General features: G+C 46.6%; 1 protein-coding gene across 5 annotated transcripts in view; it reads right to left on the bottom strand.

The window, feature by feature from the left end:
• LOC119979737 (CREB3 regulatory factor-like) overlaps positions 1-26,147 on the bottom strand; it is a 131,225-nt gene that overhangs the window by 10,090 nt on the left and 94,988 nt on the right. For 4 of the 5 annotated variants that reach the window (XM_038822326.1, XM_038822324.1, XM_038822328.1 and 1 more), the window contains 4 exons: positions 23,647-23,838; positions 21,234-21,423; positions 19,781-19,854; positions 17,455-17,577 (listed from right to left, as the gene is read on the bottom strand). In XM_038822326.1, the coding sequence (XP_038678254.1) occupies positions 17,455-17,577; positions 19,781-19,854; positions 21,234-21,423; positions 23,647-23,838 (579 nt within the window). Of the gene's footprint in view, positions 1-17,454; positions 17,578-19,780; positions 19,855-21,233; positions 21,424-23,646; positions 23,839-26,147 lie in introns of those variants that run through there. The other variant, XM_038822329.1, reaches the window with a different exon arrangement.

Below are 26,147 nucleotides of genomic sequence, written 5' to 3'. Positions count from 1 at the left end.
TTGGGATTCAGTGGGACTAGTTTTTGATCGGGCAAGCAATAGCCTCCTTCCATGCCGTGAACATCTACCATTCTAAAGAATGGTAAGCAAGAGGCAGTATTGGACAAAATAGAATTGAAGACACATGGAAACCAGTGTGCTGAGGGGGGGCAGGGGGATTGTGGTAGTAGTATATTACATGTATTACGGCACTGCCCGTATACCAGAGGTACAAGGGTAAATCCCTGCCTGCTGGCTCCGCCCAGTAGGCACCGTATAAATGTGTGTGCTCTCCGATGCTGCAGCCATTCTGGTTCCAGCTACAGGAGGCACCACATCTTTGCTCAATAAAGCCTCGATTATTCCACTATCTCGTCTCTGTGGTAATTGATAGTGCATCAGGGATGCAGACAGCAGTGCATCTGTCACAGCTTGCAGGATTTAAAGAGAAATTTAAGGGTTGTGCAATTATGAAGTTAGACAGTAGATATAGAGGTACAATGGTGGAGTGATTATGTAATTGGAGTAACAAACTAGGAAGTCTCAACTAACAATCCAGAGAAAATAAATTCAAACTCATCATGGCAGCTTTAAGAAAATATTTGGAAAAGAAAATTAAAAATTGGCCTCAGCAAAAAAAAAACCCATGCACTTAATGAAAGTGCTCCTGACAGCAAAACAGAAGTCCTTTTAAGTGATCTATATTTGTATTGCTAAATATTACAAAACAAAAGGTAGATTTAAGTGATTTTAATTTAGCGGTTCGGTGCAAGAGAACATAGAACATATAGTGCAGAAGGAGGCCATTTGGCCCATCGAGTCTGCACCGACCCACTTAAGCCCTCACTTCTACCCTATCCCCATAACCCAATAACCCCTCCTAAACTTTTCTGGTCACAAAGGGCAATTTATCATGGCCAATCCACCTATTTTATCATGCACTTTTAATAATGGATTCTAAAATCTCACCAATATCCTTTGTGCTTTACTCTGGATCTCCATATTATTAGTCCAGTGACAATAGCACTCCACCACCGCCTCCCCCGTCTTTGGACCAGAGGGGAGGCGGTGGTGGAGTGCTATTGTCACTGGACTAATAATATGGAGATCCAGAGTAAAGCACAAAGGATATTGGTGAGATTTTAGAATCCATTATTAAAAGTGCATGATAAAATAGGACTGAGCCAGCATGGCTTTGTCAAAGGGAGGTCATGTCTGACAAATCAGTTAGTTCTTTGAGGGAGTAACAAGGAAGTTACACAAAGGAGAACTAGTGGACATGATTTATTTAGATTTCCAGAGGGCCATTGACAAGGTGCCACATAGGACACTGTTGAATAAGTTAAGAGCCCATGGTGTTAAGGGCGTGATCCTGGCATGGATAGAGGATTGGCTGACTGGCAGTAGGCAGAGTGGGGATAAAGGGGTATTTTTCAGGATGGCAGCCGATGATTATTGGTGTGCCTCAGGAGTCTGTGCTGGGACCATAACTTTTCACAATATATACTAATGATCTGGAAGAAGGAACTGTAAAGGGACAGGCAGCATTGAGGAAGCAGGGGGGCTGCAGAAGGACGTGGTCATGCGAGGAGAGTGGGCAAAAAAGTGGCAGATGGAATACAATGTGGAAAAGTGGGGTTATGTACTTTGGAAGGAGAAATGGAGGCATAGACTATTTTCTAAATGGGGAAATACTTAGGAAATCAGAAGCACAAAGGGACTAAGGAGTCCTTGTTCACGATTCTCTTAAGGTTAATGTGCAGGTTCAGTTGGCAGTTTGGAAGGCAGATGCAATGTTAGCATTCATGTCGAGAGGCCGAGAATACAAGAGCAGGGATTTACTTCTGAGGCTTTATAGTCACTCCACATTTGGAGAACCGTGAGCAGTTTTGGGCCCCGTTTCTAAGGAAGGATGTGCTGCCCTTGGAAAGGGTCCAGAGGAGGTTCACAAGAATGATCATGGAATGAAGAGCTTGTCGTAGGAGGAACGGTTGAGGACTCTGGGTCTGTACTCGTTGGAGTTTAGAAGGATAAGGGGGGATATTATTGAAACGTACAGAATACTTTGAGGCCTGGATAGAGTGGATGTGGAGAGGATGTTTCCACTTGTAGGAAAAACTAGAACCAGAGGACACCATCTCAGATTAAAGGGACGATCTTTTAAACAGAGATGAGGAGGGGTTTCTTCGGCCAGAGGGTGGTGAATCTGTGGAACTCTTTGCCACAGAAGGCTGTGGAGGCCAAATAACTGAGACAGAGATAGGTAGGTTTTTTATCAATAAGGGGATCAGGGGTTACGAGAAGAAGGCAGGAGAATGGGGATGAGGAAAATATCTACCATGACTGATTGGCGGAGCAGACTCGATGGGCCGAATGGCCTAATTCTGCTCCTATGTCTTATGGACCCAGGTTCTAATTTCACCATGGCAGCTACGTCTAATGATGAACATGAAACCGTTATGGATTGTTGTAAATAAAATATCCACCTGCATCACTAATGCCCTTTAGGGAAGGAAAGCCGTGACCCCTGACTGAAAAGGGGGGAATGCCCTCTGAAATTACCCTGTTCAAGGGCAATTAGGGATGGGCAATAAATTCTGGCCCAGCCAGCAATGTCCACAGCCCATGAATGAATAAAAAAAAATGAATTCCCCACTGTTTAAATGCCCTGAGATTATTAGTCCAGACCTCAGTTCAGTACAGTGACCTATGAGAAGAGGTTCCCTCTTCAACACCAGGTTACCCGTCCTGATCCCTATATGGTCAATCATGCTATGGAGTGCAGATAATCCTCTACAAGGGATCAAATGACCTACAGACGCTAGCCCCTCTGTACTTGGACATGGTGGTGGCAACCTAGAGGCATCACCAAATCAGCATGAGTATTTTCAGTGTAGGAGAGGAGCAAGCTAATTCTAGGGAGCTAAACAATCATTCCAACAGTAGATTCTCAACCGAAAATATACCCTTGCGCCTCAGAAAAGAGACTGCCACCTCCCTTGCAATAAAGCACTTTAATGAACAATTACACGGCTGCTTTGAAACACTATATTTTCCACTACAAATATTAACATCCCCCTCTTCACAAGGGGAATGAAAAAGATAATTCCTCTAACTGAAGGAAATCGGATGCTTAAAGCTATAGGGTAGAGATTATCATTAATCATCTGGCCTGTCTTGTACCCGCGCCAACTCAGCAGCACTAGAGGCGGCTCTGAGATTTTTCGCCTGGCCCTATTTGCCAATCAGATATGAGAACCTTCCATTGCAATGTGTGCTGTAGCAAACAGCAAGGCAAGAGCAGACCCAGCAGAGAGCAAGAGAGGCTCTTAATTGCTCTCCTTCCCGTTTGGCACAAAGAAGCTGCTGGTGCCTTTGATTTCTCAGATTTCTTCAGTTCAAAGCCACTGCACATTCTCCTTATCTGGCTACCAAACCATGGAACTGTGAAGTTCCTCAGTAACCGATCAAAACACAGCCTCAAAATTCAATCTTGCACAGGCCGAAATATCCACGAGGAAAAGGAACATGAACATTCACCTCAAGAGGTATTGCCCGCTCCTACCTCGTTGCCCTGTGAAGGTGGTGATGGACCCACTGCAATCTGTGAGGTATTCTTATTGATGCTTTGATTCGACCGAGTGGCCTGCAAATCAGCCACTTCACAGGGCAGGTGGTGTGGGTCAGCAGCTTCATGGCAGCTCAAAAAAGGTTCCCTTGGTCTGTGAACCATTTGGGTTTTTAAACGGACAATCCGGCAGGTTCATGGTCAAAAAAAAAAACGGATTCTATTTTTACATCGCCTTTCGCAACCTCAGGATGTCCCATAGCGCTTTACAACCAATGCAGTGCTTTTGAAGTGTGGTCACTGTTGTAACATAGGAAACTAATTTGTACGCAGCAATCTCCCACAGACAGTAATGAGGTGATGGTCAGATGACATGTGTGCGCGCTTTCAAAAAAAAAAGTTATGTTCATTGAGGGATAAATAATGACCAAGGAGAGCTTTCGTTCTGAATGGCAACCATGGTATATTTACCGGAGATAGCACGCAGAGCCCCTCAGCTTAATGTCTCATCGGAATCGACGGCGCCTCCAGCAGTACTGCATTTCCCCCAGTACAGCGCTGGAATGTCAGCCGCGATTTTGTTCTCGAGTCTCTGGAGTGGGGACTGAAACCAAGCCTTGTGACTCAGAGGCAGCATTATGCACTGAGCCTTGGCTGCCAGTCTTTGATTTTCACGGTTTTAAAATTAAATACAAAATTTTCTAACTGCCACGGTGAGACTTGCTCGAATTCTTTGGAGGATGTAACCAGCAGGGTGGATGATGGGGAGCCTGTGGATGTGGTATATCTAGACTTCCAGAAGGCATTTGACAAGGTGCCGCATAAAAGACTGATCCAGAAGGTAAGTTCGTAGAGGATTGTTGATAGAGTATTAGATTGATTGTGGATTGGCTGGCTGACAGGAAGCAGGCGGCCGGGAAAAATGGGTCCTTCTCTGGCTGGTGAACTGTAAATTGCGGGGTGCTGCAGAGGTCAGTCCTCGGACCTCAACTGTTTGCAATCTAAATCATCTGCAAGCAGGTTGCACATGATACTATGAGAAAACAGGCAGATGAGGAGATAAAGAGTTTATAGACAGATATGGATAGACTAAGAGAATGGGCAAAATTTGGCAGATGGAGTTCAATGTGGATAATTGTGAGGTTATCAACTTTGGCCAAAAAAATAGATCTAAATTACCTAAATGGAAAGTAGATTCAAAATGCGTCTGGGCATTTTGAGGGATCTGGGTGTCTTCATTCATGAATCTCACAAAGCCGGTATGCAGGTACAGCATGTAATAAAGACAAATGGAATGTTAGCGTTTATTGCAAAAGGAGAAAGGTAGAGAAGTGTTGTTACACTTGTATAGGGTGTTGGTGAGACCACATCTGGAGTAGTGTGTCCAGTTTTGGTCTCCTTATTTGAGGAAGGATGTGGTGGCATTGGAGGAAGTTCAGAGGTGATTCATCAGATTGATTCCGGGGATGAAAGGGTACAAAAAGAGATTGAACAGTTTGGGTTGATATTCGCTGCAGTTCAGAAGAATGAGGGGGCAACTGAACAAGGTATATAAATATTAAGATGGATTGATGAAGTAAACGGAGGCCAAATGTTCCCCGTAGTGAGGCAATCTAGAAAGAGAGGTCACAGATATAGGTTGAGAAGCGGTAGATTTAAAACTGAGATGAGGAGGAACTACTTCTTGCAGAGGGTAGCGAATTTGTGGATCTTGCTGCCCCATATTGCGGTGGAATCCGAGTCATTAAATGGGTGAATAAAGAGATGGATATAATTTGCATGAAAAAAAAAGGTTTGAAGGGATATGGGGAACAAGTAGGGAGGTGGATTTGAGACTCAGATTTTACGCATCTTTCAGGTTTCCTTTGTCTTAAAAGCTTTTACACAAACTCCCGAGGTCCGGCCACCGATTTCCACAATTTTTCAAAATAATGTACCCCAAACTGTAGTAATTTCTCACAAACCTTAGCATTATTCAAGATATCTCTCTGGCCTCCCAAGATCCAATGCCTTTTTACTCTGGTGACTTTGTTGAATAGTAATCTGTTCTGGTTTCCAGTTTCCTCTGCTCCGTTACCTCTAGACATCTTGCACACAGTTCTCATTTCTCTAATTTCCTTAACTAGCTGAACTTTAGATATCCGTCATCTGTTTTCTTAACCATTACTCCATAGTATGGCCTTTCTTCTGGCAAGACTGAGAGAGCCTTCTCAAACCAACTTCTCCTAGGGTTGCCTTCGTTCTCACTAATCTTCAACTGCAAACAAATTAGCCAAACTAAAATGATTCTCTACATTACAAGGTGCGAGTTGTTAAGTAACCACTCCTGGCTTATTTACTCTTTATGCCATAGCCCTCTCTAAGCACAATATAATCAGTGTGAACCGAAACCAACCCCCACACATTCAAACACCTTTGTCCAGCATTAATCTAACCATAGATTTCACCCATCCAGGAAGAGAAACATTCAATTAAACCTGCTTAAAACTATACCTCATTTCTAACGTTGACCAATACAAATATAAAAACTCCACAGCGGTATTGAGGGAGTGCTGCACTGTTGGAGATGCTGCCAAGCGCTGGGTAGACAATTCAGTCTGCAATAATCCTATAATGCCTCCTTTCATTTAACACGGAATGCTCTCTGTCAGCTGAGGATGAATCCGGGGCCACTCAAAAGCTTTTTTTGTCACCATCCCTCACCCCACCTCATCCTCCCCTTTTCTCCTCAAAAGCGGAGCGCCTTTTTGGCCAGAGTCCCTGTTCCCTTTGGAATGATTGGAACAGCTCCGGAATACTGGAGGGAAGAAGAAACAAAGAACCTGCATTAACGTAGCACCGTTCCACATGGTCAGGCCGGTTTCAATTTTGGAGCCAATGAATTACTACTCGGTCACTTCTGCAGACAAATGGGACTGGGTCCCACAAACAACCAATGAAGGAGCAATTACAGATTGTGTTAGGAGAGGGTGGAATGTTGGCCAGGACTCAGGGACAACTCTCTTACTCTTCTTAACAGCACCATGGGGTCTTCCACATCCACCCAAGGGGCTTGGGGTTGGGGGGAGGTGTTGGTTTTAATGGTTCATTCTGAAAATAGTGCCTGAGACAATGCAGCACTCCCTCAGCGAAGCAACTGATTTCTTTTTTTTTACACAGCAAAATTAAAAAAATAAAAGTTACACAAGTGAATTTAACTTTATATCATATTTTGATAGGATAACAATTATTCCTAATTTTCTGCCTTAGTTGCATCTGCAGTCCAGGCGAATATTTATATTCCACAACATTTATCTGGGGAATTCTGGCTAAACCAGGCCTGACCGGCTGAGGTGGTAGCCCTGATAATGAAAACCTTTAATGGAAATAATCTAAAGATGGGTTTTGACGATTTCCAGTGATGGAGCGGTGACTAGTTCCTTTGGCAGCTTGTTCCATTGTGGGATTGTCCTTGGGAAGAAAGATTGTTGACACACTGCACTGCCCTTGGAAACAAATGGTCTTTGTAGTTTCGAGTATGACTATTTCATGTTTCGTCATTGCCAGATGGCACCAGGGACTTTTCTTTGTCAATTCCCACCAGTCCATTCCTGGAACCTGGGCAGTCTATGCTCTCCCTCCATGGCTGTCATGATTACCATTGCAAATCTTTGATCGAGGGCGTGACATTGGGGTATTTCCCATATGGATTTATGTAAAATTGTGCAGCATGTCTTTGGATCGCTTCAATCTTATTTATATCTCTTGGCATTTAAAGATACCACACACAAATTAAGTACTCCAGGATTGTCTGGTGAAAGGTCAATGTCAAAGTTGGGTATGTGTGTGTTCAACCTTCACTGGTAGGTGCCCTGCAAAATTGATCACTTAGTACTCCCCCTGGACACAAGGGGCAATTTATCATGGCCAATCCACCTAGGAAGGGGATTCCAGAGATTTCGCAGAAAAAGCAATGGCCATTAATAGAAGCACTGAAATTCAGAGATGCACAAGAGGGCAGAAGCGGGGGGGGGGGGGGGGGGGGGGGGGGGGGGGCGCGGGGGGGGGAAACACTGAAATTGTGAGTTGGTTTACCGTGTGCCCTCTCCACTCCATCAGTAGGATTATTCTGAAACTCCCTTTCATTGGGAATATCAAATTGACCCAGGTAGCTGTGGGGAAGAAGCCATTCGGGACAGTATCCTGGAATGCTTTGCGATCCAACCAGGGGGATCAGGCTATTTTGGATCTGGTAATGTGTAATAAACCAGGTTTAATAAACAATCCCAGAGTAAAAGATCCCCGAGGAAATAATTCCCATAACATGGTAGAATTTAGCATTAAGTTTGGGAGTGAGAAAAATGGGTCCGAAACAACTGCGCTAAACTTAAATAAGGGTAATTAAAAAGGAATGAGGGAGGAGTTGGCTGGAGTGGTCTCGGAAAAGATGGTTGACCAGTAATGGCAGACATTTATGAAAATAGTTTATGACTCAAAACAAAGATATAGCCCAGTGAGGAAGAAGGATTCTAGGAAGGGAATAAGTCAACCATAGCTAACCGAGAGAGTCAAGGAAAGCATTAAACTGAACCCAGAGGATTGGTAAAGTTTTAAAAGCCAACAAAAGATGACCAAAGAAATTATAAAGAGGGGGAAGATAAAGATAAACTATGAGAGGAAGGTAGCAACATGAAAACGGACAGCAAGAGCTTCTTTAAATATGTAAAAAGGAAGAGAGGCCAAAGTGAACATAGGCCCTTTAGAGAAGGAGACTGGAGAAATAATAATGGGGAACCAGGAAATGGCGGAGGAGTTAAACAAATACTTTGAGCCAGGCTTCATGGTGGAAGATACTAATGACATTCTGAAAATACTAATTAATCAAGAGGCAAAATTGAAGGGGGAGGAAATAAATGCAATGACAATCACTAGGCAGAAAGTACCAGGGAAACTAATCAGGCGAAAGGCCAATAGCACCCCCCCCCAACCTTACGAAACCCCACCTTACAAAGCCCCTCGAGAGATTTTGTTGCAACAAGGTGATCACTTGCCTTTGCGAAGATTAGTACAGGGCTGCCACAACCAATCCAAATCAGGGAGAGGGAGAGACAGCGAAAATTAAATGCCGTAAAGCAGGAGGGAAGAAGGAGAGATTAATTCAACAGAAGATTATTTTCCCTGTGCTGTGGAATGTTGGCAGTGAAGTCTTGCGTGGGTTTTGGAAAAAAAAACCTGATCCAAATCAGACACTGTAGTGGCCAGCAGCCAAAAGTTGTATCATGTCAATCAATGACATCACCACCAACCACTGCCACAAATCCTGGGCTTTCTTAACAACCATGTATCAAGTCGACGGTATTAGCATTCCCCAAGGCAAGGTCAAGCAGCACACCAGGCTGAATGGTGGTTCCTGACTACGTGCGGGAATACAGCAGTTATCTGATGGACTGAAGGGTTGAACGCTTTTAATATGATGTGGAGATGCCGGCGTTGGACTGGGGTGAGCACAGTAAGAAGTCTTACAGCACCAGGTTAAAGTCCAACAGGTTTGTTTCAAATCAGTAGCTTTTGGAGCACTGCTCCTTCCTCAGGTGAAAGAAGAAGTAGGTTCCTTACAGATCCAGAGAAAGGGGTAACCCCAGGTTAAAGAGGTGTGAATTGACTCGAGCCAGGACAGTTGGTAGGATTTTGCAAGCCCAGGCCAGATGGTGGGAGGGTGAATGTAATGCGACATGAATCCAAGGTCCCAGTTGAGGATGTACTCATATGTGCGGAACGTGGCTATAAGCTTCTGCTTGTCGACGCTGCATTGTCGTGTGTCCTGATGGCTGCCTTGGAGAACGCTTACCCGAAGATCAAAGGCTGAATGTCCTTGACTGTTGAAGTGTTCCCCGACTGGAAGGGAACATTCCCGCCTGGCGATTGTCGCACGATGTCTGTTCATCCGTTGTCGCAGCGTCTGCATGGTCTCGCCAATGTACCACGATTCGGGACATCCTTTCCTGCAGCGTATGAGGTAGACAACGTTGGCTGAGTCGCACGAGTATGTACCGCATACCTGGTGGGTGGTGTTCTCACGTGTAATGGTGATACCCATCTCGTTCTGGCACGTCTTGCAGTGATTGCCATGGCAGGGTTGTGTGGTGTCGTGGTCACTGTTTGAAGGCTGGGTAGTTTGCTGCAAACAATGGTTAGTTTGAGGTTGCGCGGTTGTTTGAAAGCAAGTAGTGGGGCTGTGGGGATGACCTTGGCAAGATTTGCGGTTTCATCGATGACGTGTTGAAGGCTGCGAAGATGATGTTGTAGTTTCTCCGCTCTGGGGAAGTACTGGACGACGAAGGGTACTCTGTCGGTTGTATCCCGTGTTGGTCTTCCGAGGAGGTCGGTGCGGTTTCTAGCTGTGGCGCGTTGGAACTGTCGATCGGAGAGTCGAGCGCCATATCTCGTTCGTATGAGGGCATCTTTCAGCGTCTGTAACACTCCTCCTCGCCTGAGCAGATCCTGTGAATACGGAGGGCTTGTCCATAGGGGATGGCTAATTTAATGTGTTTAGGGTGGAAGCTGGAGAAGTGGAGCATCGTGAGCTTGCGGTAAAGTGAAGTGCTGAGGTGACCGTCCTTGATGGAGATGAGTGTGTCCAAGAATGCAATCGATTTTGAACAGTAGTCCATGGTGCGTTTGATGGTGGGATGGTACTTATTGATGTCATCGTGTAGTCGCTTCAGTGATTCTTTGCCGTGGGTCCAAATGGAAAAAAATGTCATCGATGTATCTGGTGTATAACGTCGGTTGAAGGTCCTATGCGGTAAGGAAGTCTTGTTCAAAATTGTGCATGAAGATGTTGGCAAATTGAGGTGCGAATTTGGTCCCCATGGCTGTCCCGTGTGTCTGAATGAAGAATTTATTGTCGAAGGTGAAGACGTTGTGATCCAGAATGAAGCAGATGAGTTGCAGAACTACGTCTGGAGATTGGCAGTTGTCGGTGTTGAGGACTGAGGCTGTTGCAGCAATGCCGTCGTCAAGGGGGATGCTGGTGTAGAGTGCCGAGATATCCATTGTGACGAGGAATGTTCCTGGTTCAACTGGTCCATGGGTGCTGAGTTTCTGTAGGAAGTCCGTCGTGTCGCGACAGAAGCTGGGCGTTCCTTGTACGATGGGTTTCAAGGTGCCCTCGATGTAGCCAGAGAGGTTCTCACACAGGGTCCCATTGCCTGATACGATAGGCTGACCTGGTGTGTTGGCCTCGTGTATTTTCGGGAGGCAGTAGAGATCTCCAACGCCGGGAGTACGTGGGATGAGAGCACGTATGGTGCTCTGAAGGTCTGGATCCAAGGTCTTGATCAGTCTGTTGAGTTGGCGGGTGTGTTCCTTGGTCGGATCTGCGGGTAACTGTCTGTAGTGTTCCTGGTTGTTGAGTTGCTTTTAATATAAATCCTAGCTATCAGACACTGTGAAACAGGTTCACTGATCTTCCAGAGGTAGCAGCTGCCTGGCAAAAGATTTGGAAGACACCGCTGGTATTCACTGTTGAAATTAATATTTGCTACATTGACTGTCAACTGTAACTTACTCTTATGCTGAACTTCAGAACCCCTCACCTTCCTCAGCCTTCCCTTCCACTTGCTGTGTCTTTTTGGTTACTAAAACCCACCTTAAGTTTCTGTAGTTATTGCTCTTTTTATTCTTCTTTCCAACCTTGTTGAACACAACCCAGCCCATCTCATTGTGTTTTTGAAGGATGGGTGGCGTGTGGGAGGATAGTACAGAGAGGAGATTTCAATGTAACAATCTTTACAAAGTATTAGCAGAGAGGAACGTCTGGTCTACGGCTCATTCCACCTCATCGACAAATTCTTCTATTCCTGTCTCCAGCATGCGTTTACCTAGATTCCTCTGCAAAGCATCTATATTATTCACCTCCACTGCTCCCCGTGAGAAGCAGGCTCCACATTATAACTAGTTTTATTAGAACAAATGTGAGGAAGGATCACCCATTTTTCTAATATACGAGTCATAGGGCAAAGCTCGGCTCGAAGAACGGAACTTCACTAACTTCAACACCCGAAACCCTGGGCAAGGCTCTGGCTATTGGGAATGTGTCACAAAGCTTGGAAAAGGATTTATCTTGGAGAACAATGGAAGGGTTGAGAAGGGCATGTGGAAGTGAATGAAGGAGCAACAATAAAGGAAACCAGATTGGAGGGAGCCATAGGAAAACAAACGTTCTTCGAACTGCTGCTCTCACAACATCCTGAAAGCCACACTCAGTGCCATGCGGCGCCACATGAAGACACTCGATATCTCTCTCCAGCAGCACAATCTTACCCTCTCTCAAAGCTGTCCCTGTCCCCAGTTTAATGTCATCCCTCGCATCATTCGACGCCTTAACAAGAAACTTTTCCTGTTTCTTGCAGATGTTAAGGAACACAAGCTTCAACGACTTAGCAACACCACTGCCCATCCTAGACCCTCCACCAGTCCCAATCCCTCGTACCCCATTTCTTCTCATCTCAGCTCTTGCCACGTGTTCACCATACCCTCCGATCTTCCCCTCTCCGAGGCTGACCGTGCTGTTCTCAGCTAAGGAAAAATATTTCTTCCAGGAAAACCAGGGAATGCACATGGAAAAAGCAGGTAAATCAGAACACACAAGGGCAGGCACTCAGAAATCAGATAATACAGTCCTGCAAAACTAGCAGGTTGAAGACTCAACTATCAAGGGAGCACCGGCCAGACCAGTCATTTCTTGGAACAGGAAATGTTTTTTCCCCCCCACTCCACAGATTACTAAGAGTCTCCAGCACTTCTGTTTATATTTCAGATTTCCGGTGTTCTTTGCACTTTTAGAAGAATGAGTCACCTGGAGAGAGAACGAAAGGGAACGCTCGAGGTGTTATTAAAGCACAAGGTGACAGAGAAACCGGAGTGATCATGAGCTGCGAACAATGGAACCAACAAGGTCAATTGCCTGGTATGGACAATAATGGCAGGAGGTGCGACCAACATTGGAGCACGCTACCAACTGAGGCCAGAGGCAACAGCATCATGATCAGATAATTCAGAATTTGACAAATGAGCCGGAAGAGTCTTACCCAAAACAAATAAAATCCTCTTGGATTTGGGAATGCTACTGGAACTTGGAAAGTTAAGAAAACATGCTGCATAAATCTGACTTGCATTCCTTCTCGAGGGCAATCAGGGGTGGGCCGAGCCAGTGACACCCACGTTCCATTAAAAAAAATTTTGAAAGACAGAAGGGGTGGTCGCATTGAAGTGTTTAAAAATGCTAACGGGGCAGATATCGAGATATTATTTCCGCTGGTAAATGTATCAACAACAACAGGGCATAATCTTCAAATTAGTGCTGGGCTATTCAGGAACGAAATCAGGAAACATTTCCCCGCACACAGGCTGTAAGAATCTAGAGTAGACTGCTCCAAAAGATGCTCGGCCAATTAGAGATTTCAGACCGAGACAGGTTTTTGTTAAGTAAGGGATATGGAGCCAAGGCAGGTAGACGTGAATTTAGGTACAGATGATGATCTAATTGAAAGGCAGAGCAGGCGTGAGGGGCTGAATGGCCTTGCTCCCATTCCGCGGTTTTATGTTAGAAGAGGCAGAGTGACTGTGTGTGCTGAGAGACTGAAATGGGGTTAGAATTCTGGATGAGTTTCGAACACCCGCTTCAATATAAAACACAGCGATTCCCTACATCTGAGTCCAGAATTCCCCAAACACACCAGGGAATTCTGCTCTGGAATTGTTGTGTTTTATCAGCGATTACATATGCTGGGGAAGAAAGTCTGGCCAATTAAGGTAGAATAAATATGTAGCAGGACAGTTGGATGGTTGAAGGCTCACACCTGGCCACTCTCCAATCATATATTAAATAAAAACTAACCTTTTTTTAAAAAAAGGAACCGATTTAATTCCACAGCTAAACACACAAAAGGTTTTTGATGATTTTAGACTCTTTCTTACGGCCTACAGATTTTCTTAAAGCCCATAGCATTTTATATAATGAGTCAAAAATAACATTTAAAACGCAGCATTTAAAGGCGGCACAGCGGCGCAGTGGTTAGCACTGTTGCCTGGCAGCATCGAGGACCCGGGTGGAGTTTGCACACTTTCCCCGTGCCTGTGTAGGTCTCGTTCCCACAACCCAAAGATGTGCGGGGTAGGTGGATTGGCCACGCTAAATTTCCCCTTAATTGGAATTTTTTAAAATTTTTATAAGGGGCAGCATGGTAGCATGGTGGTTAGCATAAATGCTTCACAGCTCCAGGGTCCCAGGTTCGATTCCCGGCTGGGTCACTGTCTGTGCGGAGTCTGCACGTCCTCCCCGTGTGTGCGTGGGTTTCCTCCGGGTGCTCCGGTTTCCTCCCACAGTCCAAAGATGTGCGGGTTAGGTGGATTGGCCATGCTAAATTGCCCGTAGTGTCCTAAAAAAGTAAGGTTGGGGGGGGGGTTGTTGGGTTATGGGTATAGGGTGGATACGTGGGTTTGAGTAGGGTGATCATTGCTCGGCACAACATCGAGGGCCGAAGGGCCTGTTCTGTGCTGTACTGTTCTATGTTCTCTATGTTCTATAAACGTGGCAATTAAACATATGTAAATGCAAGCAGTTACACTGCCAGTGTAATAAACTGATCAGTTACTCAATGTAATGTTGACTGCAGGTTTACCTCGTGAGCTACAGGTTGAAATCAAGAACTATGTCATTGCAGTAAAGTGGGTCAGGTATTGCAATTTAAACAGTCTAAATTAGCAGATTGTTTATTGTAGTTATTTTAAAAAAGATATTGTGATCACGCTGCAACATTGGCTGCAATTCTAATGTTCTCCAAAGAGGCGCCAGTTGGACGGCTGCAATTGTATCGTCGTTCACTGCCCTTGAAAAGGTCAAGCTGTCACAGCAACAGTGTTTATGATTGGTGACGGGGGGTGAGAGGCGGTTAGATAGCAGCCAATCATTGCCAACCTATGGAGCACCTGCCCTGGCAACAGAAGTTGCCTTTTAATTGAGCGCAGAATGTTCAGAGAGTAATTGGCCTCTAACTGACCTCAGCGTTACTGTAATTAGAGTTTGTTCCTGCAGAGCACATGAATAGTATTAGGTGCATTTGATAAGGATGCAAATGCACCGGAGAGGATGCAGAAAGCATTTACGAGCGCGGTTCCGGAATGGAGGTCTTCAGTTACATGAACGGTTTGGCAAAGCTGATCTTCTTGGAGAAAAGGCGGCGGGGAGAAAATTGGATAGCGGCGTTCAAAATCACGAGGGGTCTGGAGTGCGTAGATAGGGAAAATCTGTTCCAATTGGCGGAAGGGTCCAGAGGACACTGTGATTGGCAAGAGAACCAGAGGTGGCACATAAACACAACCAGTGGTTCAGATGTGGAATGCGCTGCCCGAGAGCGAGTAAGAGGCAAATTAATTTGTGATTTTCGAAAGGAAGTTGGATGATTATCTAAAAAGAAAATTGCCCACGGGTGGAAATGGGCCATTAGCGGGATAGAGAATCCCAATGGGAAGATAATTCCGGACAATTACTCTGATCCTAGTATACCAAGTAGCCAATCATAAGTTGCGGTGAATAACTGATTAATGTGTGGCTTGCATTAACTCCATATCAGAGATATATCAGATCAATGACTGCCTTCAGTCATTACCCATTTTAGTGTGGGGAATTCACTTCAAACAATAAGTGCAGCATTGATACATCCACATATTGAATTCTCAGCCTGAGGGATCAATGTAACCCTAATCTTGTTATGGGCCAGGGTGTAGAGAACCCCAAAGTGTATCATGGAGTTCACCTGACCCACAACTTTTAATAGATTGTGGTATGGGGAGCACACGGCCCACTCTACAGGTGTGGTACAGCAGAAATGGAAAAGTATTTTTTAAAGCAAAACAATGTTTATTCTATGAACTCAAGTTAACCTTTCTAAAACAAACAGTGAACATCTTAGCAACCAGTAAATCAAATACAGCTCCCAAAGACTACAACACTAAGTAATCTGTATGCTGTCCTTTTAACACCCAGAAGACTTAATAAACCTAAGCACATCAGGGTTTACATTCAATACTGAAAACATTTATAATTCTGAATTCACCAAATGATCAAGAGATAGTCTTTCATGGCAGAGAGCTCAACAATACAGCTGCTTTGTCTGACTTCAGCTGCAACACTCTGAAAAACGAAACCAAAAAGACAGACACAACAAAACTTTTCTCAAAGTGAAACTAAAAAGCAGAACCAAAGCTCAGCTCCACCCACACTCTGACATCACTGCAGTAACAAGAGCAGCCAAACATTTCTTAAAGCGACATTCTCATGCCAACCTTAAGTAAGACACAAGACTTGCACAAGATATTCCAACGCTCAGAACTGCCAGAATTAAGCCACATATTTTCAGCGTTTTCTGTGTTTTGTGTACGATTGAGTTAACTCTCAGTCCAGCGATGGAGAACTCTATAGAACAGGTTCAAAGCACTAGTGCCCAAAGCCGGGGGAGCTGTTTAGCACAGGGCTAAATTGCTGGCTTTGAAAGAAGACCAAGGCAGGCCAGCAGCACGGTTCGATTCGCGTGTCAGCCTCCCCGAACAGGCGCCAGAATGTGGCGACTAGGGGCTTTTCACAGTAACTTCATTGAAGCTTACTTGTGACAATAAGCAATTTTCATTTTTTCATTTCATTCAGCAATACTGATCCCCCTTCAGTTTACAGACTTGAGAACATGTACCTGATCTACGGAACAGAACAATATAGGGTTACAGGAGGTCTCCTTGCACGATTCTGCTTCTGTACACAAATGCAAAGCTACTCTAGATCTTAGTCCAACGGGCTCCAAGAGTTTGTGCTACAAATTTATGCTTCCGGCTACTTTCCTTCCCAAGAAATTGGATGGTAGTGTAGGAAACACCTTTTCTGCAGCTTGCAAATCCAATGTCTACAGTCATGACAGTTACCCGGGATCGAACCCGGGTCCTCAACGCCGTGAGGCAGTAGTGCTAACCACTGCACCATCATGCTGCCCCATAAAGGGATTCGTGGTGCAGAGCGAGGTAGCATAGTGGTTACGTAACTAAGAATCCAGAGTCAGGAGTTCAAATCGCATTCTGAAAACTGGGGGAGCTTAAATTCAGCTAATGTCGAATAAAAAGCTAGCATCAGCAATGACTGTAAAGACCCAACTGCTTTTCAACTCCTTAAGGAAGAGACTTGTTGTTCTTACCCAGCCTATACACTGCCTCAGCACCACTGCAATGTGGCTGACTGCCGATTACAAACAGCTGCACAGATAATACATAGAGACCTCAGCTTTACGTCAGCAACTCAGCATGGTAGCACAGTGGATAGCATTGTGGCTTCACAGCGCCAGGGTCCCAAGTTCGATTCCCTGCTGGGTCACTGTCTGTGCGGAGTCTGCACGTTCTCCCCGTGTCGGCGTGGGTTTCCTCCGGGTGCTCCGGTTTCCTCCCACAGTCCAAAGACGTGCAGGTTAGGTGGATTGGCCATGATAAATTGCCCTTAGTGTCCAAAACGTTTAGGAGGGGTTATTGGGTTATGGGGATAGGGTGGAAATGAGGGCTTAAGTGGGTCAGTGCAGACTCGATGGGCCGAATGGTCTCCTTCTGCACTGTATGTTCTATGTAATTATCACCTTCTCATGGACGATTGTCCCAAGATAGGCAGATTTTTAAAAAATGGGCAGGCATTCACTGGCAAGGTTGGCATTTAAAATCTATCTGTAATTACAACTCAGCTTCTAAGATTATACTCACAGCATTATAACATTTCCACGCCCCAATGTTAATGACAGAAAGCTATTAGATTTTTCAACGGGAGTTTCACCTTTAAAATTTTACGCAAGTTTCAAATTAGATTTCCCTCCAAGCCAAAAGTTCAGTCTTGTTCTTACCGATTGTGTCGTTCATGAGTTTTTCCAATTTTCCGGTCATGCTATCTTCTCCAGTTCCACCGCTGTTTTCCACCCGCTGCATAATCTGACGCTTGATTGCGACAATAACTTTCAGTAAATTATCTTGTGACGAAAGAAGAAAACAAAAAAAAAAAAAAATCACTGGTATTTTACGTCTGGTCTTATTCTCATTTGGCAGCAACGTGGCAGCCATTTTGTGCACAGCAAGGTTCTCCAAAGGGTCTTGAGGGGAGGCAAGTCCATTCATTGGTCATGACACCAAGAACAAACTCCCTTCAATATCAAATATTGCCCCAAGATCTGCAACGTATGCCTAAACAGACAGGTCATAAACCTCACTCAAAGGGCAGGATATTCAGAGTTGGATGTGGGACAGGTTCACGGTGAGAGGGGGAATGTTTAAGTGGGATGTGTGGGGTAAGTGTTTCACGTGCAGAGTGGCGGGTGCCTTGAACGCGCCGCCAGAGGATGTGGTGGAAGCAGGCGCATTAACAACATTTAAGAGGCATCTGGATGGATACATGAATAGGGAGGAAATAGAGGGATATGAACTGAGTAAGGGCACAAGGTTTCGTTTTTATGATGTGGAGATGCCGGCGTTGGACTGGGGTGAGCACAGTAAGAAGTCTTACAACACCAGGTTAAAGTCCAACAGGTTTGTTTCTGATGCGACCATCAATTCACTCAAGACACGAGAGGAAGTAAACTGTGGTTTTAATCGACTTACAACTGAGCCTGCCTGCGACCAGAAGAACTGAGGGCAGGCTCACAAGACCCCAGCACTTTATACTTCCGGTAGTGGGAGGGGCCATGGGCGGAGCCAAGGGTTGAGCCCTGTACATGCTCCTCATCTCCCCCTGTGGGCAGAGCCGTGCAACAGATGGAGCCCACAGGGACACAGTGATACACAGTGTGAATTATACGTATTATACATTCACCACAGTTTCAAACACTAGCTTTCGGAGCACTGCTCCTTCCTCGGGTGAATGTTTTTAGTTTTTAATTAGGGCATCATGGTCGGCACAGGCTTGGGAGGGCCGAAGGGCCTGTTCCTGTGCTGTACTTTTCTTTGTTCTTTAAATAACAGGACAGAGGGTTAGTTGATGAAACCAACTGACGATGGAAAAATCTGCAGGAAGACATAGGTAGCATGGCAGAATGGGCAGATCGATGAAAGATACAATGTAGTGAAAGCAAGACTTAGGGAAAGAATGTCAAGGTTTTAAAGAGTGTGCGACAAACGGACTTTGGCATGCAGATATACAGATTATTAAAGGTGGCATTGCAAGTAGATACAACTATAAAAGGGAGGCTCGCTCTGAAGAGGAGTCATGCCGACTCGAAACATTAACTCTGTTTCTCTCCCCACAGATGCTGCCGGACCCGCTGAGTGTTTACAGTATTTTGCTTTTATTATAAAGGAAGGCAAACTTAAACCTCAGGGTTTGTATCAAGGGGCACAGGACACAAACACAATTTGAACAAGAGCTTAGTTACGATTATTGCAATAAGCTCTGGGGACCTCACTATTGAGAGGACGTTAACTTTTTAAAAAAGCGTTTCAGAAATTAATTGGTACTTTTTGCCGCGTTCATGAGGTCACGGCCGCGTTCAGGGGGTCACGGCCGCGTCCAGGGGGGTCACGGCCGCGTCCAGGGGGGTCACGGCCGCGTCCAGGGGGGTCACTGCAATGGAAAGGACTTGGAGCTTCAGAATTACCAAGAGACATACTGAGATCTGCTTTCACGAGTCAATTAGTTGGAGAGCACAAAATTAAAGGTAATCGGAAATAACGGGGAGGTTGATAAAGGAGGTGGGTTACAACACGGAGTTATAAGCTGCCAACAGATGTCACCCCTCATAAACTGAGAAGCCACCAAATAGCCGATCTATTTTCTCGAGCTTTTTATGATTCTGTTCCAAAAGATACCTTTTTAAAAATATTTATTTCATCGTGCTGTGCTAAAAGAAACAAGAGGCCAAGGTTATTTCGATTGGATTGGAAGCCTGGGCAATTAAGGAAAGGGAGAAAGAGCATTTCTATATTGTCACATTCTCAGAATGCCTGACTAGCAACCCTCTAATTGTTTTTGGAGTGCTACAGGGGAAATTGAGACAGCCAATCCTTGAAAAGGAAGGTCTCAGCAAATTAAATAGAATAAATGCCTTCACGAAAGGTAAAATGTGTTTGCTGTGAATGGAAAAGCTGCTGATGAAAGCAAACCCCCCCCCCCCCCCCACCCCAAAGTGACTCCTCTGCTTCTCCACAAGCTCTGGTTGGCACTACAGAGTTGGATAAACTCACCATGCTCAGTGTTCAGACCCCACAGCTTAATTTTGTTGGCCTCGTGTTGTGCTTTCTTCTTTAGTCTGCAGGCCCTACACACGCAGACACACGCACGCAAAGAGAAAACAATGGGTAACAGGGGAAAGCAACATGATACAATGCCACGTTTCCAATTCTGAGCTTAGAGAATGGCCACATTTGGGGTCAGTCATAAATACTTCAAATCGTAATTAAACGCAACTTACAAAAGATTTCTAACAGAGCAATTTACTCTGCAAGTGAAGTTGTACATTGTATAAATATTTGCAGTTAAAATAGATGCATACAGCAAGTGTTCAAGGTGTGGATACAAGAGCATATAATTTCTAGAGATTCAAGAGCAGACGTTTCTGAAAATAGTTCATGACTCACAACAAAGATATATCCCAGTGAGGAAGGAGGATTCTAGGAAAGGGATAAATTAACCATGGTGAACCAAGGAAACGAAGGATAGTATTAAACGGAAAGAAAAAAGATCACGTGACAAAGATTAGTGGTAATCCAGAGGATTGGGAAAGTTTTTTAAAAACAACAAAAGATGACCAAAAAGGAGAAATGAAAAGGGGGGCAAGATAAACTATGAGGGTAAACTAGCAAGTTTATATATAAACGGGCAGCAAGAGCTTTTTAAAATATATAAAAAGGAAGAGAGAGGCCAAAGTGAACCCAAGGCCTGCATTTATATGGTACTTTTAATGAGTGCCAGACATCTCAAAGCACCTCACAATCCAAGGGGATACTTTCTGAAGTGTAGTCACTGTTATAAATTAGGAAATATGGCAACTAATTTGCACCCAGCAAATTGCCATAAACAGTTAATAGGATAATGACCAGATAGTCTGTTTCTGAGGCCTTGCATTGAGGGATAAATATTGGACAGGACACCTGGGATATCTCCCCTACTCTTCCTATCTGCCTAGGGAGAGGCAAATGAAGGCTTGCAACTCCAGAGTGCTTTTCACAACTTCAGGGCATCCCAGGGCGCTCGAAAGCCAACAGCTTAGATTTTTGAGATGCAGTCGTTAGGATTCTCTTTTCCTGCTGGCGGGTTTCCCGGCAGGGTGAGGTGGGGTGGTTCTAATGGGAAATCCCCATGACAAGCGGCGGGAATGGAGAAGCTCGCCGCCAGCGAACGACGCGCGGCCGAGCAACACGCGGCTGGGGGGGGGGGGGGGGGGGGGACTGGAGAATCCCGCCCGTAATCACCCATGTACTGCGGGACGCGAGAGTGCGTCTCAAAAAACAGCGTTTTCCCATCTCCCTTTCCATTCCCAGTGGATATGTCAAGCAGGTCCATTTGGAGAGTCAAGAACGTCCGCGGTATTTTAAAAAACATTGCACGCCACTCTTGAGGGCGAAGTGTGCGCCTAAAAAAAAAACGATTCAATCTACTTGATGCCACTCAAGCTAATTGCTTGCTGATTTTATTTACCTAGAAGCCAGTTTATTTTTCTCCTTTCTGGACCGTGGTCTGGCGTTCACTGGCAGTTCGTTCACTGGAGTCAGGTCATCAATTACCTTGTTGAGTTTTTTCAGTTCGTCCCCGATGTGGAGCAACTTTCGCGGGTTCGGCGTCAAGTCGTCGACATCCGTTCTACGGGATTTCTTCGCCATTCTGCGTCCTGGTCACAAGGAATAAAAAGGACGGCATAGGAAAAGTGGAACTCTCAACAATAATCCTACACAATCCGCCACAAAAATATTCTTGCCTCGGGCACCTTTCAGGCCGCTGGGCTGCAGGGCGGAATTTTAAAAGTTCACTTTTTGATCCTGATAACACGGCCAAATAGCAAGGGTAAAGCAGATTGGGTGATATGTTTCAAAGTGACCATTCAGCAATGGGATGGCCATGCTAAAGTTAAGCTGCAGAAATCCCTGTCTCTTCTCCTCTCCTCTCCTCCCTGAAGGCGTTAACTCCTTGGCATTATTCCTTTTGCAAATTTGCAGTCCTGAAACTTAACGAGATGGCTACTATTTGAATACGACTCTTGACCTCGAGGGCAACGATCATGGGAGTCATTTTGCCTAACTCGACACCCACACCCGGGTTGCTGGCAAGGATATCATATCGCCACACGGAGATCATCTCGCCACACGGAGATCATCTCGCCACACGGAGATCATCTCGCCACACGGAGATCATATCGCCACACGGAGATCATATCGCCACATGGAGATCATATCGCCACACGGAGATCATATCGCCACACGGAGATCATATCGCCACACGGAGTGAATTCAGATCACTCGATGCAGGCCGGCAGTTGAACCCGTGACCTTTTTTTAAAAATCTTCGTCTGAAGAAAGGCTAGATTAATTAAAAATAAACAGCTTCTCTTGCTCCTGGGAGATGAAGAAAGAAAAAGGGAAGAAGGCAAAGAACGAGGAAATGCGGAGGACCCCAAAATGGAACAATTTGGTTCAGGCCTCCCTCAGCAATTGCCACCGTCTATCGTCCTTCGTGAAGTTTGCCTCTTCTGACCTCTCATCCTCATCTCTTGGTACAACTCCCCTATTCCTACAAGAGCCTTATTTATGGCCTTGACCTCCTCTGAAGTCGGGAATACTACTTAAAGCCAGGAGTGAATTCAAGGTGTGGTGACTTCTCTCAAAATAAATCTGTCCTTATGCATGTGCAGGATGTATAATCCAGGTACAACAAAACCTGCCAAGATTAACATAGAACAGTACAGCACAGAACAGGCCCTTCGGCCCTCGATGTTGTGCCGAACAATGATCACCCTACTTAAACCCATGTAACCCGTATACCCATAACCCAACAATCCCCCCCATTAACCTTACACTACGGGCAATTTAGCATGGCCAATCCACCTAACCCGCACATCTTTGGACTTTGGACAACTTGTACAATTATAGTTTCATGTTCAACAGAGATAGGCAGTTGTTTTGTTTTTTTAAAAAGTTATCATAACGTTCAGGACTGAACAGATCACTACCACTCCCATGGCTGGTCGCAACAGTTAAAAATAAATCATGTACTAAATCAGTCTCTTCCTCTTACACCTGAATCAGATTTCCGAAAATACAAAGCCAATTTCCTCTTGAATTTCCACGTCCAATGCCTCAGACAGCCCATTTGAAATGTCGACTATTCCATGTGCTAATATTGTCCACCTCTTATGACCTTGAATCCGCGCCAATTCTTGTGGAGTTGATAATTATGCTAATTTGCCTAAACCACTAGAATCTTGAATTTCTCGATAGGATCTCACAGCTGCCTTTTAACTACTTTAGGCAGGTTGCCAATTACCCCATTGCTTAATGAGAGCTCATTCTGTCTTCGGGCACCTCTTCCACCATCCCGGACCTGTTTCCGGAGTTATTTTTAGGGCCTTCCTGGTGACCAGGCGGCGGGGGCGAAGCAAGCATCTGCACCACCTCCTCCCCCTGGTCCAGGACTAGGGAGGAGCCGAGGAGATCCGGCCTGTTGATCCCGGTGGTGGGATCAAGGCAGCCCCTGGGTTGGTTGGTGGTCCCGTGCCGCCCGCTGTACTCAGTGTGGTGGAGGATTCGGGCCCGGAGGGCGACTGTCCGAAGGCCGTCAGTCACCCAGTGTCGGGAGCACAGGGTGCACATGAGGCTCTCTGCAGTGGGGTGCAGTGCTCACTCGTGCCTGACACTGTGTCGCACCTCACCCCCACTGGGGGACTCCTGTCATCTGGCACATCACAGTTGAAGGTTCTTTTGTTTTTCTACCTCCCTAGATAGTTCAGGCAGTGTCCCATTGGGCCCTTCCCACCACCCTCCTTTCCCGTCTCTTTTCCTCCCCCCCCCCCCTCTCCCTTCTGTTGGTAGAGAGGCGAGGGTATAGGTTTAATTCTCACCTTGTCCAACGCCATTCTCCTTCTGATACACATTGCTGGGTAAGGTGTAGCAGTCCCACTCGGAGGGCTGCAGGGTCCGCTCTTGTTTGCTGGGCGTGACGTGGCTGTCGCTATACTCCCAGAAATAGCGGCGCTTCAGTCTCCTGCCGCCCATCTCGGAGGCAACATCTGCAGATGTTTCATGTTCGTTCCCTGTGAAAGATCGCACAAACGCTTAAAATAACCTCCCTAAAGGAAAGCATGGACCTGGGCAAACTGATCAGCAGATCCAGAAATCACCACCACATTGAGAGATAAGACAGATGTTCAGTTTGGCAAGATGAACCGAGAACCCAAGAAAGCTCATCAACACCGCTCCATCCAACATTCATGTCTGATTATATTATCAACTCTTTCCCCTGCAGCTCCCTCCCCACAAAACCACTAACTGTTTATACCCTATTTTTACAGTACCTTGCTAAGGAAGAAAAAAAAAGCAATATTGTTAACATATTTATAATTTTTAATCCCCTTCAATGCATTTCACATTAGTGGCCTTTTCTGGAAATTTCTGCACATGGGCAGCAGGGTGGCACAGTAGTTAGCTCTGCTGCCTCAGAGCCAGGGACCCAGGTTCAATTTCGACCTTGGGTGACTGTCTGTGCGTGGAGTGTACACGCTTCTCCCAGAGTATGCGTGGAGTGTACACGCTTCTCCCAGAGTGTGCGCGGAGTTTACACGCTTCTCCCAGCGTGTGCGCGGAGTTTACACGCCTCTCCCAGTGTGTGCGCGGAGTGTACACGCTTCTCCCAGAGGGTGCGTGGAGTGTACACGCTTCTCCCAGTGTGCACGGAGTGTACACGCCTCTCCCAGTGTGCACGGAGTGTACACGCCTCTCCCAGTGTGCACGGAGTGTACACGCCTCTCCCAGTGTGCACGGAGTGTACACGCCTCTCCCAGTGTGCACGGAGTGTACACGCCTCTCCCAGTGTGCACGGAGTTTACACGCCTCTCCCAGTGTGCACGGAGTGTACACGCCTCTCCCAGTGTGCACGGAGTGTACACGCCTCTCCCAGTGTGCGCGGAGTTTACACGCCTCTCCCAGTGTGTGCGCGGAGTTTACACGCCTCTCCCAGTGTGTGCGCGGAGTTTACACGCCTCTCCCAGAGTGTGCGCGGGAGTTTACACGTCTCTCCCAGTGTGCGCGCGGAGTTTACACGCTTCTCCCAGTGTGTGCGCGGAGTTTACACGCCTCTCCCAGTGTGCGCGGGAGTTTACACGCCTCTCCCAGTGTGCGCGGGAGTTTACACGCCTCTCCCAGTGTGCGCGGGAGTGTACACGCCTCTCCCAGTGTGCGCGGGAGTTTACACGCCTCTCCCAGTGTGCGCGGAGTTTACACGCCTCTCCCAGTGTGCGCGGAGTTTACACGCCTCTCCCAGTGTGCGCGGAGTTTACACGCCTCTCCCAGTGTGCGCGGAGTTTACACGCCTCTCCCAGTGTGTGCGGGAGTTTACACGCCTCTCCCAGTGTGCGCGGAGTTTACACGCCTCTCCCAGTGTGCGCGGAGTTTACACGCCTCTCCCAGTGTGTGCGGGAGTTTACACGCCTCTCCCAGTGTGCGTGGAGTTTACACGCCTCTCCCAGTGTGCGCGGAGTTTACACGCCTCTCCCAGTGTGCGCGCGGAGTTTACACTGCTCTCCCAGTGTGCGCGGAGTTTACACGCCTCTCCCAGTGTGCGCGGAGTTTACACGCCTCTCCCAGTGTGTGCGCGGAGTGTACACGCCTCTCCCAGTGTGCGCGGAGTGTACACGCCTCTCCCAGTGTGCGCGGGAGTTTACACGCCTCTCCCAGTGTGCGTGGAGTTTACACGCCTCTCCCAGTGTGCGCGGGAGTTCACACGCCTCTCCCAGTGTGCGCGCGGGAGTTCACACGCCTCTCCCAGTGTGCGCGGGGTTTACACGCCTCTCCCAGTGCGCGTGGCGTTTACACACCTCTCCCAGTGTGCGTGGAGTTTACACGCCTCTCCCAGTGTGCGCGCGGAGTGTACACGCCTCTCCCAGAGTGTGCGCGGGGGTTTACACGTCTCTCCCAGTGTGTGCGTGGAGTTTACACGCCTCTCCCAGCGTGCGCGTGGAGTTTACACGCCTCTCCCAGTGTGTGCGCGGAGTGTACACGCCTCTCCCAGTGTGTGCGCGGAGTTTACACTCCTCTCCCAGTGTGCGCGGGTAAACACGCTTCTCCCAGAGTGCGCGCGGAGTGTACACGCTTCTCCCAGAGTGCGCGCGGAGTGTACACGCTTCTCCCAGAGTGCGCGCGGAGTGTACACGCTTCTCCCAGAGTGTACACGCTTCTCCCAGAGTGTGCGCGGAGTGTAAACGTTTCTCCCAGTGTGCGCGTGGTGTTTACACGCTTCTCCCAGTGTGTGCGCGCGGAGTTTACACGCTTCTCCCAGAGTGTGTGCGGAGTGTACACGCTTCTCCCAGAGTGCGCGTGGAGTTTACATGCTTCTCCCAACGTGTGC

Source organism: Scyliorhinus canicula, chromosome 16 (genome assembly GCF_902713615.1).
Source record: "Scyliorhinus canicula chromosome 16, sScyCan1.1, whole genome shotgun sequence".
Classification (NCBI taxonomy): domain Eukaryota; kingdom Metazoa; phylum Chordata; class Chondrichthyes; order Carcharhiniformes; family Scyliorhinidae; genus Scyliorhinus; species Scyliorhinus canicula.
Note: the sequence above shows the minus strand (reverse complement) of the source record. Positions and strands in the feature narration are given on the sequence as shown.